The sequence below is a fragment of the Microcebus murinus genome, chromosome 5, assembly GCF_040939455.1.
Source record: "Microcebus murinus isolate Inina chromosome 5, M.murinus_Inina_mat1.0, whole genome shotgun sequence".
In the NCBI taxonomy this organism is placed as follows: Eukaryota; Metazoa; Chordata; class Mammalia; order Primates; family Cheirogaleidae; genus Microcebus; species Microcebus murinus.
This window is the reverse complement of record NC_134108.1, coordinates 30,291,814-30,308,908: the sequence shown is the minus strand read 5'-3', so window position 1 is coordinate 30,308,908 and position 17,095 is coordinate 30,291,814. Positions and strand designations below refer to the sequence as shown.

The 17,095-nt window shown below is 36.9% G+C and overlaps 1 protein-coding gene across 1 annotated transcript in view; it reads left to right on the top strand.

Moving 5' to 3' along the window:
- ENPP3 (ectonucleotide pyrophosphatase/phosphodiesterase 3) overlaps positions 1-17,095 on the top strand; it is a 76,605-nt gene that overhangs the window by 40,279 nt on the left and 19,231 nt on the right. The window contains exons 12-17 of the mRNA XM_012736623.2: positions 1,129-1,237; positions 2,956-3,084; positions 3,539-3,570; positions 7,621-7,748; positions 14,210-14,276; positions 15,946-16,033. Of these exons, the coding sequence (XP_012592077.1) occupies positions 1,129-1,237; positions 2,956-3,084; positions 3,539-3,570; positions 7,621-7,748; positions 14,210-14,276; positions 15,946-16,033 (553 nt within the window). The remainder of the gene's footprint in view (positions 1-1,128; positions 1,238-2,955; positions 3,085-3,538; positions 3,571-7,620; positions 7,749-14,209; positions 14,277-15,945; positions 16,034-17,095) is intronic.

The following is a 17,095-nucleotide window of genomic DNA, read 5'->3' as shown; positions in this document are numbered from 1 at the left end:
AGAGCGTGGGTTGAGTTCAAGTCCCTGTAGGACCTCAAGTTTTCTGGCCTTTACAACTGGCAGCTCCAATAGTACCCACCATCCATGAATGCTTGATGTGAGGATTTCATTAAAATTCTTTCTTGAAAAAGAAAAAAAAAGGTGATCATTATTATCATAGTACTATGAGAGATAAACATTTTTTCCCAATCCATTGCTATTACACTTTATTATTTATTGGGAAAAAATATGGAAAAGTTATACCAGGAAAATTTACTTAAGCCTTAAGTCAGTTCAATGTACTATGTTCATAAAGTATGGAAACATTTAAAAACAATATAGAGTAAACAATAAAATAAAAATGAACTCCCTTCCACTATGCAGAGACAATCACTGTTAATAGTACTTTGATTTATTTCCTTTTAGTTTTCGGTGTACGCATGTTTACTAAGAAATGCTAAATATATTTCAAAATAAAATCAGGATTATGCAATATGCATGGGTGTGTACACAGCTTGGTTTTGATTTTTTATGCTTAACATTGTATTTATCATGAGCATTTTCCTATGCCACTGTTCTTTAAAAAGTGGCTCTTAGTGGCTGTAGATTATGCCTTCTTAAGGATGTGCTGTGATTTACTTTTCCTTGAATTTAAATTATAAATCAATAATGTGATGAATATGTTTGTATGTAAATCTCCATTTATATTCTATGTGTTTACTTAGGACAAATGCCCAGAGGTAGAATTGTTAGGTTACAGAGTCTACTCCTTTTTAACTATCTGGTGACCCACAGTCCCATGCCTCTCCTGAATGTGTGTAACCATGTAGGCTGTCTAAGTGTCCGTCATCATTATGAAAACCTTTACAGTTGAATAGTGTTTGTTGACATTCAACATTGTTTCATGTATCTATTGGCCAGTAGTCCATCTTCCTTGGTAGGAACATGGTTTAATTTTTTGTTTATAGAAATTTATGGAATTGGTATTTGGTAAATGAGGTAGCATAGGTTCTGGGCTCTGATGTTCGATTTTAAGAACCAGCTATTTCAGAAAAGAAAATGTGTTTCATTTTTACTTGGTTAGATAATGATTTGGTTAATTGAAACAATTCATGAGGACAATCTGAACTCCAATTTTTTTTTTTTTAGGTAATTAAAGCCTTAGAGTTAGTAGATGATGCTGTTGGAATGTTGATGGAAGGCCTAAAGCAGCGGAATTTACACAATTGTGCCAATATAATCCTTTTGGCTGACCATGGTATGCTTTCTTTAAAAAGTCATCTTATCATTGAGTATATTATATCACTTCAGGAATGATACAAAACATAATGGTGATATTTTCAGGACTAGAAGCTCTTGAAGAAGCAAAGAATGAACTTTGTGGTAGATTGTGGTGAAAAGAGGACTAGATTAAAGTGTCTAGTTGAATAATTCTAACATCCCGGGAAATCTATTTATTAATATATACTTTATTTTCTGTAACAATGGAGTTAGTAGTATTTAACAGGGATGTGGGGTAATTGTTATTCAGTCTATAAAGTGCTTTGGGGGCCTTCTTTCAGCCAGTGATTCCTTCATGTACATTGGCTACAATTTATGATTATATATAGGCAAGCTTTGCCATGCCATGTGGATTTTTTTTAGTTATGTGAATAGATATATATATATTTAATCATAACTTCTCATCTTTAAAGTCCCCATCACCTCACATTTTTCTACTTGAGGTTAACTCTCGATTTTGGATAACCTGAATGGTAAAGGAAGTGAGGCAGCAGCCACACACTCTCTGACTTCACACAGGATGCATTGACAGAGTTTTAAAATATGTGCTCATTTATTGCATGTATTTTCTAAGTGCCTACGCAGCGCTAGGTGCTTTACTACATATGGAGTGTTCAGAAGTGCATAAAGCAGATATGGATCATTCCTAGCTGGGGTGGTTAGAACTGTCCTCTTGAGGAGGACATTCAAATTCAAAGCTAGGCTTCAACACGTGAGGAGGTAAAAGATTGTGTCTGCAGAAATTTTCTTTATATTTTAGAATCAAGAGAAATGGGAAACATAGTAATATGTTTTTAAGATTTCTAAGATAGTTCCCTAACACTTTGGCTTATTATTTTAAAATTAAACAGAAACCTTTTAATGCAAATTTAGTTAAAAGAAATTGATAAAAGTAAAAATTTGCATGTGGAGCTGGGCAGGGTGGGTGGTGCATATCTGTAATCCCAACACTGTGGGAGGCCATGGCAGGAGGATTGCTTGAAGCCAGCAGTTTAAGACCAGCTTGGGCAACATAGAGAGAAACCTCATCTCTACAAAAAGTTTGAAAAAAAAAATTAGTGAGGCATGGTGGCACGTACCTGTAGTCCCGGCTACTCTGGAGACTGAGGCAGGAGGATTGCTTGAGCCCAGGAGTTCGAGGCTGCAGCAAGCTATGATTGCACCACTGCACTGCAGCCTGGACAGCACAGTGAGGTCCTGTCAATTAAAAAAAAAAAAAATTACATGTGGTCTGAAGAGTCTTCAAATAAAAAATGTTTAACTACCAAATCTTCTTAGAGAACATGCTGCTCATATAAATTTAAGTAATATACATCTAAAAGTAAATATTTTCTAATCCTTACTCTCTTAATGTATTTATTGTTTTCTAAAAATGCATGCTGCTTTTTTGATTAAAAAGGTATAATGTTGTCTTACATACAAATCAGGTATTATAAAGATTTAATTAGCCTCCTACAGAGGATTTTCTTTTTACTTTCATTGGTCCACTTTGAACAAATGATCTGTTCATAATTCCCATCTATTCTTCCCTCATAAACATAGCCCTTCTCCACTGCCATGTTTTCTGCCATTTAAAGTAGAGTCATAGGGTAAATTGTGCAGCTCGATTTGAGATTTGTAACATAAAATGTCTTCTATTTGACAACCAATTGTTACCATCTATACATATTTAGTGGATTTTTTTTTTTCATTTAGGAATGGACCAGACTTACTGTGACAAGGTGGAATATATGACTGATTATTTTCCCCAAATAACCTTCTACATGTTTCAAGGGCCTGCCCCACGCATCAGGACTCGTAATATACCTCATGACTTTTTTAGTTGTAAGTATGAAGGCATGTATGTATATATTATATATATATACATACATGCCTGTATATATATATAGGCATGTATGCCTGTACATGTATATATATATAGATTTTTTTTAAAAAAGATAAAACTGAAAATGAATAACCATAGCCTCTTGATTCTGAAAGGATGTTGGGATTATCACACCCCTTACTGACTTCTTGGGAAGACCACACAGAAGCAAATGAGAAATTCCCATGTTTAAGTACAATTTATGGTAATATCTAATATTGTTAGGTTAAAATATATCCTACTCCATTCTTAAATGCCAAAATAATTCTTTACTTGAAATAATTTTAAGTTTAATTTTATTAGATCATAGTTATTAGTAAATGTGTGTGTCCAATTCACTTGTGTTATTCACATTCTTTGCAATTGTCAAGTATCTATTGTAATGTCATTTATTTATTTTTTCTTTTGAAATAGTTAATTCTGAAGAAATTGTTAGGAACCTCAGTGTAAGTATTCAGTCTCCTTAATACGTATATTTAAGTTAATGTAATGACTTTAATCTGGGTTCTGAGAAAATTGTATTCCACATTTCTGAGTCTAAGCTATTGTAATTTTTTAAAAACCCTCTACAACATTATTTTATATGCATATTAGCTGGCTTTTATCTTAGTCGTTTTCATTTTGGAGTTGGCACCTGTAGGAAATTAGTTTGGGGTAACAGTGGGGTCACAGAAGGAACTCCTGATATTCATTGCAAGGGCTAATCCCATTTGAAAGGGTTGAACTAGTGAGCGTCAGGTACTATCATTTTTTTTCATTTCTTGTGTGACTTGATATCAGAAAATGGTGAATCGCAGAAACATAATCTCCTAAGTATAATTGCAACTGATTTTGATTGGTTCTCACATCTCAGGTTGTAGGTAAATGAGCAGGGAAAATTTCAGATAGCTTAATGCAATATTTTTCAAGGTAATTCTCACTACCCTTAAAGAGACCTGGAGTATTCTTGTGTGGTAGTTTTAATAGTTATATATTATGTAAATTTATATTTATTATAAGGAATTCATAAATTCATTACTGTTGGAATGAAACTAAATATTTAAGTACATGTGGTTTTTAGTTTCAGGTATATCTTGTTTTATTGCACTTCATTATTCTGCATTTTACAGATGTTACAAATTGAAGGTTTGTGGCAACCCTGTGTCAAGCAATACTATGAGCACCCATTTTTCCAACAGCATGTCTCTGTGCTACATTTTAGTAATTCTCACAACATTTCAAACTTTTAAATAATTACATCTGTTCTGATGGTCTGTGAACAGTGAGCTTTGAGGTTACTATTATAATTGTTTTGGGGTGCCACAAACCATGCTCATATAAGATGGTGAACTTAATCAATAAATGTTGTATGTGTTCTGATTGCTCCACCGACTGACTGTTCTTGTCTCTCTGCCTCTCCTCTGGCATCCCTATGCCCAGAAGACACAACAATATTGAAATTAGGCCAAATAATTACCTTACAATGGCCTGTAAGTGTTCAAGTAAAAGGAAGAGTCACATGTCTCTCACTTTGAATCAAAAGCTAGAAATGATTAAGCTTAGTGAGGAAGGCATATTAAAAGCCAAGATAGGTCAAGAGCTAGATCGCTGTGCCAAATTATTAGCCAAGTTGTGAATGCAAGGGAAAAATTCTTGAAGGAAATTAAAATTATTACTCCAGTGATCACATGAATGGCAGGAAAATGAAGCAGCCTTACTGTTGATATAAAGGGAGTTTTAATGGTCTGTATAGAAGATTAAACTCATCACGACATTCCCTTAAGCCAAAGCCTCATTCAGAGCAAGGCCCTAACTCTCTTCAGTTCTGCGAAGGTTTAGAGACGTGACGTCAGAAGAAAAGTTGGAGTCTAGCAGAGTCTGGTTCATGAGATTTAAGGAAGGAAGTTGTCTTCATAACATAAAAGTGCAAGGTGAAGCAGCAAGTGCTGATGTTAATAGAAGCTGCAGCAAGTTATCCAGAAGATCTAGCTAAGATCATTGAGGAAGGTGGCTACACTACATAACAGATTTTCAATGTAGAGAAACAGCCTTCTATTGGAAGAAGATGCTACCTAGGACTTTCCTTGCTCCAGAGGAGAAGTCAATGTCTGGCTTCAATATTCCAAAAGACAGGCTGACTCTCTTGTTAGGAGCCAATGCAGCTGGTGACTTTAAGTTGAAGTCAATGCTCATTTACCATTCTGAAAATCCTAGAGCCCTTAAGAATTATGCTAAATCCACTCTGCCTGTAGTCTATAAATGGAACAACAAAGACTAGATGACAGCACATCTGTTGATATCATGGTTCACTGAGTATTTTAAGCCCACTATTGAGACTTACTGCTCAGAAAAAAAGATTCTTTTCAAAATATTACTTCTCATTGACAGTGAACTTGGTACCCCAAAAAGAGCTCTTATGGAGATCTATAAGGAGTGATTAAGGCAAGATTATACAGAGACTACTGTTGTTTTCATTCCTGCTAATACAACATCCATTCTGTATCACATACATCAAGGAGTATATTTGACTTTCCAGTCTTACCAGTTAAGAGATCAATTTTGTAAGGCTATAGCTACCATCATGATTCCTCTGATGGATCTGGACAAGGTAAATTGAAAACTTTCTGGAAAGGAGTCACCATCCTAGATACCATTAAGCACATTTGTGATTCATGGGAGGAGGTCAAAATATCAACATTAAGAGCAACTTGGAAGAAGTTGGTTCCAACCCTTATGGATGACTTTGAGGGATTTGAGACTTCGGTGGAGGCAGTAACTGCAGATGTGGTGGAAATAGCAAGAGAACTAGAATTAGAAGTGGAGCCTGACAATGGGACTGAATTGCTGCAATCTCATAATAAAACTTTAATGGATGAAGAGTTACTTGGGCCGGGCGCGGTGGCTCACGCCTGTAATCCTAGCTCTCTGGGAGGCCGAGGCGGGCGGATTGCTCAAGGTCGGGAGTTCAAAACCAGCCTGAGCAAGAGCGAGACCCCGTCTCTACTATAAATAGAAAGAAACTAATTGGCCAACTGATATATATAAAGAAATAAATAAATAAAAAAAAAAAGAGTTACTTGTTAGGGATGAGCAAAGAAATTGGTTTCTTGAGATTGAATCTACTCCTGGTGAAGATGCTGTATAATATTCCTCATATGCAGTTCTGGGGGCCTATATTGAGCTCATACTAGACAAACATAACCAAACATGAGCTGGCAACTCTTCACATTCTGAAACATTCTGGCTGCATGAGAGACGTCAGAACTTTGTTCTAATGCCGTGCATCTTGGGGAAAGCTGCAAACTCATCAGCTGCCAGCATGTGTTTGCCTGAAGGTACAAAAATATTGGCTTATGAAAGAAGTAATGAAAAATGAAAAAAGAGAAAAATAATATTCCTGGAAAAGATGCCAAAATAGGCAAGAAGAAACCTGACAAAAATATATTTGCAATAAATAAGTTTCTCTTTCCTCCCTCATTCTGTCAACTCTCCTTGCTCTCCCATTTGCTATATATTTTTTAAATTTTATTTTTGTAAATGGTTTCATAGTTTCTCTTACTGTTATTATATAAATTGAGCATGAAACACTAGTGACACAGACTTGTTAATATACATGGGATATTGTGGTTTAAGAGATGTGAGGAAATGAGGAAATAGAAAAAATTTCATTTCCATTATTTTTATTCTGTTTTTCCCATCTTCTTTCTCACAAAAGGTCATGAGAGAAAGTTCCTTTATAGTTCTATTTCTCATTTCCTCATTTTTCTTTCACATGGATGCCAATGTGATTAGTGTTTTTATAGTTTTAAAATATGCCATATAGCTACAGTAGTATTATTAAAGAAACAAAATTTTATTCCAATTTGTAAGTCTTTCAAGTAGGGAGACCATGGTAGGTTTCAAAAGCTGTTGACTTGATGTGAAAACTAAGCAAATGTAGGCTATTTAAAAGGGAAATTGAGGCAGTGGGGAAGGGGTTTTTGGTGCAATTAAACTGATTTTTAGAATTTCTTATGCATACTTTTTATATATAATTTAGACTTGAAAGTTGTAATTGCTGCTCTAAATCTAAACTTATATCTATTTTCTGTGAAAAAATAGAAGGTGATTTATGGTGGCTTAAAATAAAAACCCAGGAATAAAAACTTAGAACACCAAACATCAAACTTAAACCAGATTTTTTAATGGCAACCTGATTATTGTTGCAATAACAAAAATCATAATTAGGTTATTTGACCATGTTAATAATAGACTTAATATTTCTATTTGATTAGCCAAGCTTAAATCCCCTTACTTTTAAAATGTGCTTCATAAATTGCCTTAGAAGATGAAATTTTTTAAATTTTATTTTGGCATATTATGGCAGTACAGATTTTAAGGTTTCAATAAATGCCCTTTCCACCCCTCCCCCCACAAGTCTGAGTTTCCAGCATGACCATCCCTCAGATGGTGCACATGTCACTCATTAAATTAGTTTGCATATTTTATATGTCATGACATATTTACTCATTTCTTAGTGCCGAAAACCTGATCAGCATTTCAAACCCTATTTGTCTCCTGATTTGCCAAAACGACTACACTATGCCAAAAACGTCAGAATTGACAAAGTTAATCTTGTGGTGGATCGACAATGGCTGGCTGCAAGGTTCGTGTGTCTATTTATTTATCTCATAATATTTTGAAGAACCATCTTTCATTATGAATCGACTTAACCTTACCCTGCTATTCTGATCACTGTATATTTTCCTGAGCATTGACATTTTATTGATCTTTTAAATGCTGTTTAGCACTTTTGTATATTGCAAGTTATTGTTATTAGATTACTGGTCTTAGCATCCTAGTCTTCACAATACAGATGAGAATAAGGAAGAAGGCTGAGATTGTTCCTGCCACTGTTCTGGAGATTGTTAGCATCAATACATTTTCCCCCACTGTAATGTGCAGCAGAGAGGTGGTATCAGTTGTCTTCTAGGCTGGTAGTGAGTGATTAATTAGACAGCTCTTTAAGATCTTTGTCAGCTTCAAGATTTTTACAAAAGAGCACTTTTATGGCTGTACAGCTGAGCTAATGAATTTGTTATAACATTTATTTCTTATTTCTATTTCTTTTTTATTTTTATTTTTTTGAGACAGAGTCTCACTGTGTTGCCCAGGCTAGAGTGAGTGCCGTGGCATCAGCCTAGCTCACAGCAACCTCAAACTCCTGGGCTCAAACAATCCTCCTGCCTCAGCCTCCCGAGTAGCTGGGACTACAGGCATGCGCCACCATGCCCAGCTAATTTTTTTCTGTATATATTAGTTGGCCAATTAATTTCTTTCTATTTATAGTAGAGACAGGGTCTCGCTCTTGCTCAGGCTGGTTTTGAACTCCTGACCTCGAGCTATCCGCCCGCCTCGGCCTCCCAGGGTGCTAGGATTACAGGCATGAGCCACCGCGCCCGGCCTCTTATTTCTATTTATGATCGTAATTCATGTTGACCATTGAGTATTCGCAAAATGTAAAGAAAACAAAAACCATTCTGAATCATTCCATCCCAAATAACCAATTAATTCACTGAGTCAACAAAATTTTATTGAATGCTTCCTGTGTTTGGGATACAAACCTGATTCCTGCCCTCATGGGGCATATATACTGTAGTGGAAACAAAGGATAATAAGTCAGAAAATGAATAAATATACACTTTCTGGTAGGTAAACTAATGATTCCTATTTTTGTATTTCATTCTAGTATTTTTCCACATGCATAAGTGGGTATGAACAGTATCCAGATCATATGGTATTTTCTGGCCTATCTTATATGTATGAACGTAATGCCAGGGGATACAATGACAATTGCAATACAATGGCTGAAAGATATGTTTGACAAAGAAAGAGGAGATGAAGGAAGACAAGGGAGTTGGGCTCAGTCAGCTCTGATACATACATGTACAGGTTAAGGAACTGGCCTGTTCTACAAGATAACTTCGAACCCACTATTGGCCAGAGAGTGCAGTTCCACACTGGGTCACTAGATGGCACTGGCCTGTCTCCTCGGGATCCAAGTTTCTTAGCCCTTTGTATAGACCAGTGAGTGGCTGCCCTGTAGCTCAGGACATTCTCTAAAAGTATTTCTCTCAAATATGTGAATAAAATTAAGCTTTACTGATATTAAATGCATAATATTGTTAGTGATTTCGGTGTGTAATATATAAATATATATATGCCCCAAATGGAGTTATGTTCTCCAAATATTCACTGTTAAAAGTATGAGATTAAAGAAGTTAGGCTGGGTGCGGTGGCTCACGCCTGTAATCCTAGCTCTCTGGGAGGCCGAGGCGGGCAGATTGCTCAAGGTCAGGAGTTCAAAACCAGCCTGAGCAAGAGCGAGACCCCGTCTCTACTATAAATAGAAAGAAATTAATTGGCCAACTGATATATATTAAAAAAAAAATTAGCCGGGCATGGTGGCGCATGCCTGTAGTCCCAGCTACTCGGGAGGCTGAGGCAGGAGGATCGCTCGAGCCCAGGAGTTTGAGGTTGCTGTGAGCTAGGCTGACGCCACGGCACTCACTCTAGCCTGGGCAACAAAGCGAGACTCTGTCTCAAAAAAAAAAAAAAGAAGTTAGACCACTGTGCAGAAGCAGAATAAGAAAGGGTTATAAAGTGAGAGTCTGGCCATCAGAATACCTGTGGGTATCATGCATTAATAGTCTCAAGTGATGAGCTTTGTATCCTTTTAAACAACCAGCAGTGAGATGTAAAAAGAGCTGCAGCCTGAGAGTTCACGGCCCGGCTCCCCACCCAGATAGTTATGGAACATGCAAAAATTAATAACTTAGAGCTTAACTTTTCTCCTCTGTAGCACAAGATTAGTCTAGTTTTATCATTCTCTTGCTATTAATATACAAAATAAACTAACCTACATCAAAGGAAATTTTGAATACAGCCTTAACAAGTTAGGAAGAATCTAATCTGATTAAATCCTGGGTTCACTCTTTTCTCCAACACTTAAACCATGAGTTTCAGGCTACCTATTTTCTAAGTGAAAGTATATTATCATTATTAATAATATGCATTATTTGATAACTAGATTAGACCCATTTTTCACAATTGAAGCAAATTTTAATAGTTCATATAATCTATTTTCATCATCATATTTATTTTCCCTAAAAGTTGTTAGATTTTACTAATTTGGGGAAAGCTGATGTTTCAAAAGCATAGTCAAAGTATTGTTGAAGTGCATTTTTTTTTTTTTTTTTTTTTTTGAGACAGAGTCTCGCTTTGTTGCCTAGGCTAGAGTGAGTGCCGTGGCGTCAGCCTAGCTCACAGCAACCTCAAACTCCTGGGCTCAAGTGATCCTTCTGTCTCAGCCTCCCAAGTAGCTGGGACTACAGGCATGAGCCACCATGCCCGGCTAATTTTTTCTATATATATTAGTTGGCCAATTAGTTTCTTTCTATTTATAGTAGAGACGGGGTCTCGCTCTTGCTCAGGCTGGTTTCGAACTCCCGACCTTGAGCAATCCGCCCGCCTCGGCCTCCCAGAGAGCTAGGATTACAGGCGTGAGCCACTGCGCCCGGCCTGAAGTGCATTTTTAAAGAACATGAATATTAGCTTTTTATTTTGGAATAAATGACTGACAAATACATCCTAGGCACTTTTCTAAGAACTAGAGATAACAAAGACCCTGCCCTAAGGATCTTCGCCCAGTGGGAAGGAAGAAAATAGTTGTAATCACGTGCTAACTGCTCCACTGTAACCAAGTACAATGTTCAAAGAAGCAAAAGAAAGATTACACACCCAGGTGTGGATGTCGAGGGACATCAGAGAATGCTTCCCAGTAGGGGCGATTCCTGATCTGGGTTTTGAAGACTTGGGATGGAGCAGGCTATATGTTGCCACGAAGCAGGCCTGCCCGGTGCAGCCTGTGCATTGTTCAGAGGCAGCCAGCCATGAGGGTGAGTGGGAGTAGAAATCAATCCTTGCTCAGTTCCCCAAGCCCTGAAGGGGGCTGTGTTGGCAGGAGGAAAGGAACCCCTTTTCTTTGCCAAAATTGACATCTGCTTGCCACGCCCTGAGCTCTACCAGGCTGTGTCCTTCAAGAGGTGCTTCTTTCTCTAAATAATCTGCCCAGAGCAGCTGGGCACCTTTTCTAAACCAGCAGCAGCTCCAGGGCAAGGAAGAGTAGAGAGAAGGAGGAAGGTTTCCAGAGAGAAGAACTAGAGTCCAGCAACTGCTAGTAGTTCTGCATTGCTGGAGCTCTGAGTGGCTGGAGCTGCCGTCTGCATGAAGGACCTGGTATGTTAGGACTAAGGAGTGTGACTTTGATCCTGAAGAAAGTAGGCAGTTATTGGTGGTCAAAGGTGGCTTGAGTGATGATAATGAGATTTGCATTTTGGAGAGTTCCGTCTAGCTGCCACATGGAGGAGGATCTGGGGAGAAGCAGAAGGTCTGTTAGAGAGCTCGGTAGTGACCCATTCCTCAGCCTTATGACAGCCCTGGAGCCTGAGGAGCAATGGCGATGGTGAAAATAGCTACGTAGCGCATCTCCAGGAAAGTACTGTGGTTAACTGATGACCTAGATTTTCCAGGATAGTACTAAATTCTGGTTCGTTATATTCTGACCCACATTTGTTCTCATTAGAACATGTGTTTTTCTATTTCCAGCAGTGAAAAATAGTGTTAAATAAGATTAAGGATGTGTGTGTGTGTGTGTGTGTGTTATGAGGGAAGATTCCAAAAGTTCTGAAGGCAGGATGATTAAATTAGGTCAGAGGTAATGAGGATCTAGCTTAGAACAGTGGCGGTGGAAGAGAAAAGGAGGGAAATGACAAATAAAGATAGTGCAGAGGAAGCTAGGACTTGCCAAGTGATAGGGCAAGAGAGAAGTCTCATTCATCTCCCTCCCACCTGTGCGGTTACTGTGGCAGAGAAACCCAGCCTTGATTTTAACTGTATTAATTAGACATGGAGAAGATAATAGAGAACTTGTTCCAAAAGATTTCATATAGGACTTGGAAGTGGAGCTCAATTACGACAGATCAAATCAACTCATCTTTTCCAAATGCCAGCTACCATATTTCCATATGTAATTTCCAGAGCCAAATTAATAGTTGGAAGGCATGAACAAGAGCCAGTTTCCAAAGTTTTCAGTTGGAAAGCAATAGAAAATAAAGCTTTTACAAAAAATACTTCAATCTTTTGCTTCTGAGTGAAATTTTGCAATGTTTACCATTGTTTTTAATTAAGCTGGGTTAAGAGATGGAAATATTAAAATTTTTTAGAAAGACTAAAGACTTGGTTCAAAAAACCTTGTTCTTTTTTTCATTAATGAATACTGTAGCTATCCTCATAGAATTTAAAACTTCATTATCTCTAATCAAGTAATTTCGGTAATCTTGGGAAACCAAGTATCTATGCAATAAGAACAACAAAAAAAATTGTTTTTGAGACAAAATCTCCTGTTGTCATCCTGGCTAGAGTGTAGTGGCATTATCACAGCTCACTGCAACCTCAAATTCCTGGGCTTAAATAGATCCTCCTTCCTCAGCCTCCTGAGTAGCTGGGACTACAGGTGCACACCACCACACCTGGCTAATTTTTCTATTTTTTATAGAGTTGGGGTCTGACTCTTGCTCAGGCTGGTCTCAAACTCCTGGCCTCAAGCAATCCTCCTGCCTCAGCCTCTCAGAGTGCTAGGATTACAGGTATGAGCCACAATGCCTGGCCTAAAAATATTTTTTAAAACAAGTTTTACTTTATACTAACAATTTTATTGGAATTAACCAAGGACATAAAATTCCCTTAGGGGAATTGAGTTTAAACCCCTTATAAAATAGTACTACCCTTGCTTTGCCCATTCCAGGTACTTCCTTAGCTTCTCTTTTCTTCCCTCTATTGGGTAGAGTTGAGTGTGGCCTGGTCAAAGGTGTGATTTATTTTTATTTTCTATTTAAACTGAGTGAGAGTCAGTTATGAATGTTTTTAATGTTGACTTTTTAAAACACTAAATTACTGTCCTGTTCTCAATGGAGCCATCAATGTAAAAACAAACAGAAACCCCATGTGTGTTTGTGTGTGTGTATTTGCCCAGGGGTAGAAGGTGAGGGTTGGGGAAGCAAATGAGAGAAACCTTTTAAGGCTGACTTTTGGAAATAGGAGTCTTTTGTTTCCTTCAGAGACCAAATTCGACCCAATAAAACATTGCTGTTTTAAAAGATCTAGGTTCATTTACCCCAATTTTTTTTCTAAGTATGAACACCAACTATGTGTAAAATCGCAAACATTGCTCAATTCAAAGATTAAAATATGAAAAGGCAGGCAAAAAAAATCAAATTAATTAAATTTGGAAAGTTATTCAAATAATATAGTAACAGCGTATGGTAGAAAATCTCAAAAGCTAAAAATAAACTCTGAATATGAAACTCAGATTCTCAAACTGCTCCTTGCCAAGTATAGTCATGTGCTACATAGCATCATTTTGGTTAACAGTGGTGCACTTATAAAGATGGTGGTCCCATAGATTATAATACTGTATGTTTATTGTACGTTTTCTATATTTAGATACATTTAGACACAATTGTGTTCCAGTTACCTACAGTATTCAGTACAGTAACATGCGGTTCAGGTTGTAGCCTAGGAGCAATAGGCTATGCCATGGAGCCTGGGTGTGTGGTAAGCTGCACCAGCTCGGTTTGTATAAGCACACTCTATGATGTTTGCACAATGAAGTCGCCTAATGACCCATTTCTTAGAACATAGTCCAATCATGAATCGACACATGACTGTGTTATCATTAACTTGCCCTGACTAAAGGTACAGGTGAGCTTGAAGAGAAATTCTTTTCTTTTAATCTGTGCCTTTGTTACTATCCATTTTTCAATATCTGAGAGTCAAAAGACTTTTGAATTCTATAGAATTCTGGAATTTTCCTTTCTTCTCTTTTACTATTGTTTTTTTTCCTTTATGCTTATGAATTTGAGCATGAAAATAAACATATTCAAGCTGCTGTTGACAGAAAAATTTTCCTATATAAAAGCAGAGGCTACATAAAAATCCATGAAAGTTGTTATAAAAAGGTCTCACATCAGTATGTTGATCAGTGTGTAATAATATTTTTCTTTATAGGAGCAAAACAAGTTCATCTTGTGGAGGAGGCAACCACGGTTATAACAATGAGTTTAAGAGCATGGAGGTAATGTACTGCTTTTATAAATAGGTAATTATTGAGCACTTACCTCATGACAGGCAGTGTTCAAGACTCTTGAATACATCTGTGAACAACACGGATTAAGATCCCTGCCCTCATGAAGCTTTCTTTCTAAGAGGAGGATACAGACAGTAGGTGTAACAAAAGAATGTATTATTTGGTATGTTAGGTGATAACTGTTATGGGAAATAAATAAAAAGTAGAGCAAGGTAAGGGGGAAACTAGGAGTATTTGGGGGAACCCCAGGGGCAGTATGCAACTTTAAATAGGGTAGAAAGAGTAGGAGTCTTTGAGGTGACATTGGAGCAGAGAGTTGAAGAAAGTAAAGGAATTAGCCTTTAAAATTTTCAAGGGACAAGTGGCCCAGGCAGAAGAGACAACCAGTGCAAAGGCCCTAAGTTGGGAGTGTATCTGAGTCTATGAGTAAAATGCAGCTCATATTCTCCCATAGGTAAAGCTTTATGATTTTTGCAACTTGATCATCTTATCTAATTTCATTTGTAAAAAACACACACACAGACACACACAGACACACACACACACACACACACACACCCTATTTTCCAAATGTATATAACATGTGTTAGGATCTTTACGACTATACTGCTTCTTAGCATTGTCATGGTGAGCTATATCTTTTTGTAAATATTTGAAAAATCTCTGGAGACAGAGCTTTTCCATTAATTAGGGTACTCTTTGATAACACAATTAATTACTGCAAGAAAAACCTATGTCTCCAATTCTTTGATGATTATCTTGGTATGGCTCACACCTGTAATCCTAGCAGACTGGGAGGCCAGGGCAGGAGAATTGCTTGAGCTCGGGAGTTTGAGACCAGCCTGAGCAGGAGCGAGACCCCATCTCTACTAAAAGTAGACAAATTAGCCAAGAGTTGTGGCATGGGCCTAGTGGTCTCAGCTACTTGGGAGGTTGAGGCAGAAGGATCCCTTGAGCCCAGGAGTTTGAGGTTGCAGTGAGCTATGATGACACCACTGCACTCTACCCAGGGTGACAAAGCGAGACTCTGTCTCAAAAAAAAATAAAAAAGAAATTATATATTTATATATACCTCCATTACCAAAAGAGAACTGCTTACCTATGTTTGATACTTTTCTTCTAGTTGTTTATAGTCTAAACCAATGAGATCTGTTATAAATAATATAATTAGGTTAACTTTAATTAATTAAATATAAATCAAAATATTTAAGTCTCTTCATCCCAAAAGGAAAGAGGAGAAATAAGTGGGTTAGGAAGTTGCAAAAAATTTGATGCTTAGAAATGTCAACATTTTTCATCATATATTAACATATTTGGGCAATGATATGAAAGAAATATGAAAAGAACATATGACGTTATAGGATTAATTTCTAATATATATTGTCCAGATATTATACCGATACTAGTTGTCCACTATTGCTTATATCCTCTTTCTCCATTGGCATGTGACCTGCTATGGAAGCAGGTAGAGACAGGAAAATAAACACAGCACGGATTATGTTTCATTGGTAAACATCAGGGATGGAAATGATATGAAAATCATTTGAAAATCCAAAAACGAATTCTCACAGAGGCCTAATACAAATAGAGTTGTTACAGGAGAAAGATGTGTTGCTTTTTTGAGTTTCATTGACATCTAGTAATAATTACAATCCAGGCTCTCTTTATGGCACATGGACCCAGTTTCAAAGAGAAGACTGAAATTGAACCATTTGAAAATATTGAAGTCTATAACCTAATGTGCGGTAAGTATATTTACACCAGCTCCCCAGCAAAGTGTGCATAGCTTTAAATATAATTTGAAATTAGTGATAAATTGAATCCCTGAGGCTAGATGCTCTGCAGTAAGAAGACAGAAAGTAAAAAAAAAAAAGACAAGGAAGAAGTATTTATTATTCAGAATTACTCAGCTTTAAGAGTGAATTCTTTCTGTTTTACTAGTAATGGTAAACTTTAAAACTCAGGAGACCGAGCTTTTCTATTAATTATTTACTAGATGACAATTTAATAAAACGTAGATAAATAAAATAACACTTCCAACTTTTCAAAGCAGGATGAGTACACTAAAAACACAAACATATTCTTGTAATTACAAAGAGAAGGTATCTGGTATAAAAGGATGGTAAGAAAGTCCTATTTTTTTTTTATTTGGGTAGACATGTTATTTCACTCAATGTTAAAAACTTTAAAGGTTTTTTAAACCTTAGGGTTTTCGGAGCCTAACCTACCTCTGTACCTACATGCGTTCCTCGGCCCATTATATTAACAAGTCATTTACGTAGGCAAGGCAATGAGTAAGCTGTAATTGCACTGTTAGCTTTAGGAATTTGGGCATAAACCTGTTCACAATTGTTTCTCTTAATTTTGATAATTGAATGTGACTTAGAGATCCAAACGGATCCGTCTAAACATGGTATGTTGTAGCCTTAACCACTTACATTCTTAGTCCCCGTGGCTGGATTTGCGATCAGGACTGCTGGCCCTTTGTGGGACTGTTAGAAGGAACTAGATAGGCCTCCAGTTCTAGGAGAGCTCTAGTAGGTGGAAGTCTGCTGGAGCCACTTAAAAGGCTATCTTTGTAAAATATTTGTATGTTTTGTCTTCATAGAAAAAAATTAGATAAAATTCTCTAAACATTGAGCAAAATTTTAATTTAAAAAAAATCTATCCATACAGAATTTTCATATAATTAAGTAAATATACTACAAGTAAGATTGTAAATTATTTGACTTCTTTAAACTTGTTTTTATTAAGAGTACAGCTTTTTTTTTTTGAGACAGAGTCTCACTCTGTTGCCCAGGCTAGAG